The sequence below is a fragment of the Phanerochaete carnosa genome (assembly GCF_000300595.1).
Source record: "Phanerochaete carnosa HHB-10118-sp unplaced genomic scaffold PHACAscaffold_512, whole genome shotgun sequence".
Classification (NCBI taxonomy): domain Eukaryota; kingdom Fungi; phylum Basidiomycota; class Agaricomycetes; order Polyporales; family Phanerochaetaceae; genus Phanerochaete; species Phanerochaete carnosa.
Genome location: NW_006768139.1, coordinates 1,892 through 3,220, shown reverse-complemented (window position 1 = coordinate 3,220; position 1,329 = coordinate 1,892). Strand labels below are relative to the sequence as shown.

General features: G+C 48.8%; 1 protein-coding gene across 1 annotated transcript; it reads right to left on the bottom strand.

Annotated features, from left to right (window-relative positions):
- Window positions 1–320: 320 nt before the first annotated feature.
- Window positions 321–994, bottom strand: PHACADRAFT_266317 (uncharacterized protein). The gene has a single exon (XM_007402871.1). The coding sequence runs from the start codon at window positions 906–908 to the stop codon at window positions 591–593; it is 318 nt and encodes a 105-aa protein (XP_007402933.1). The 5' UTR covers window positions 909–994; the 3' UTR covers window positions 321–590.
- Between the last annotated feature and the right edge of the window lie 335 nt (window positions 995–1,329).

The following is a 1,329-nucleotide window of genomic DNA, read 5'->3' as shown; positions in this document are numbered from 1 at the left end:
GCCATTAACAATACTTCTTGCTATTACCGAGTAAATCAGGCGGCCTCCAGGGCGGAGGAGGAGTACGAAGATTTATCTGCGATGTTCGATCCGTACAGCTACTCCAGATGAGCCAGGCTTCGAGAAACGGGGAACGTCAGAAGAAACGTGTGCTGACTCCGAGTAGTGTACGATGAGAAACTCGTCCGAGTTTCTCACGTGTGTTTATAACAGGGGTCCTCTCAAATCTGTTTCACAGCTGTCATCAACATAATGTAGCAAACGCGTTATAAACGAGTGAGAAACGTGTTTGTCACATGTTAATAACACAAAACTATGTTATAAACTCTGGAACTTGATTACCAGCTTCAATTAACAGCTGCAAAAGCGTCCGGAGCTACCTGCTTGGTCGGGGGCACTATAGAGGGAATCTGCTGAGCTGGTGAGTTGGCCTGAGGGCATCAGAAAGCAGGTCGGCAAGGAACAGGGAATTCAGATCGATATCATCGTCGGGTGTGAGACCTTCCATCTGCGCAGCAGTGAGATAGACCTCTTCAGACTTCAGTATCGTCCTCGTCAGCAATGTTTAATTCATCTCCCGAGCCGTCCTTTCAGACCGTACTCTCCCCCGTTGTCTTCTGTCTAGTGTGAATGATTTCATGTATATCAACCCAGCAGACAGTCGAATGCGGGGGTGACGCTTCTTCAACCTTCCGGACGTCAGTAGAGTCACGATACTTCTGGCAATTGTGGTGTACTACCTGATTCCCACTGGTGGACCTGGGACATGTTGAACAATGTCCCGACTTGCCAGTTGCCTGTCTCAAAGTGCTGAGCTCGTCAACCGTCGAATTCGTGGTGGTCGGGAAGATCTTGTTGGCAAGCATCTGCAAGACGAAGCTTGTAAAACAGCACAGTAGCTTGGCCATTTAATGAAGCCCGCCTCTGAATGGCACGCTGAAGGTCTACCAACGCACTGCACGGCGAGCTGATCAGATGGGGTGAGGAGACCACTGAATATCAATGCAGAAACTTGAAGGTCAATTGTGCATGCCTGAAACCTATATCGTGACTGCATGTCGGATGTATTCTGCTATTATCGAGCGAGATTCAGTGTGCGGCGTCGGGCAATGGCTGTTCCTGGTAAGTGTGCCGTCCGAGTCGGTCTGCACCGTGCCGGCTCTCCGGAATTTCTCACACTTTCTCACCGGGTAACATCCTGCTCTGAGTTTCTCACAGTTATGAATATGTTCTTCACCGTGCACTGCTGGCACTGCTTATATGAATCGTTCTTTCCTTTCTTTTTCTTTTCCGCATTTTTATAAAGGCCCGTACAGCTAAAAGGTACAT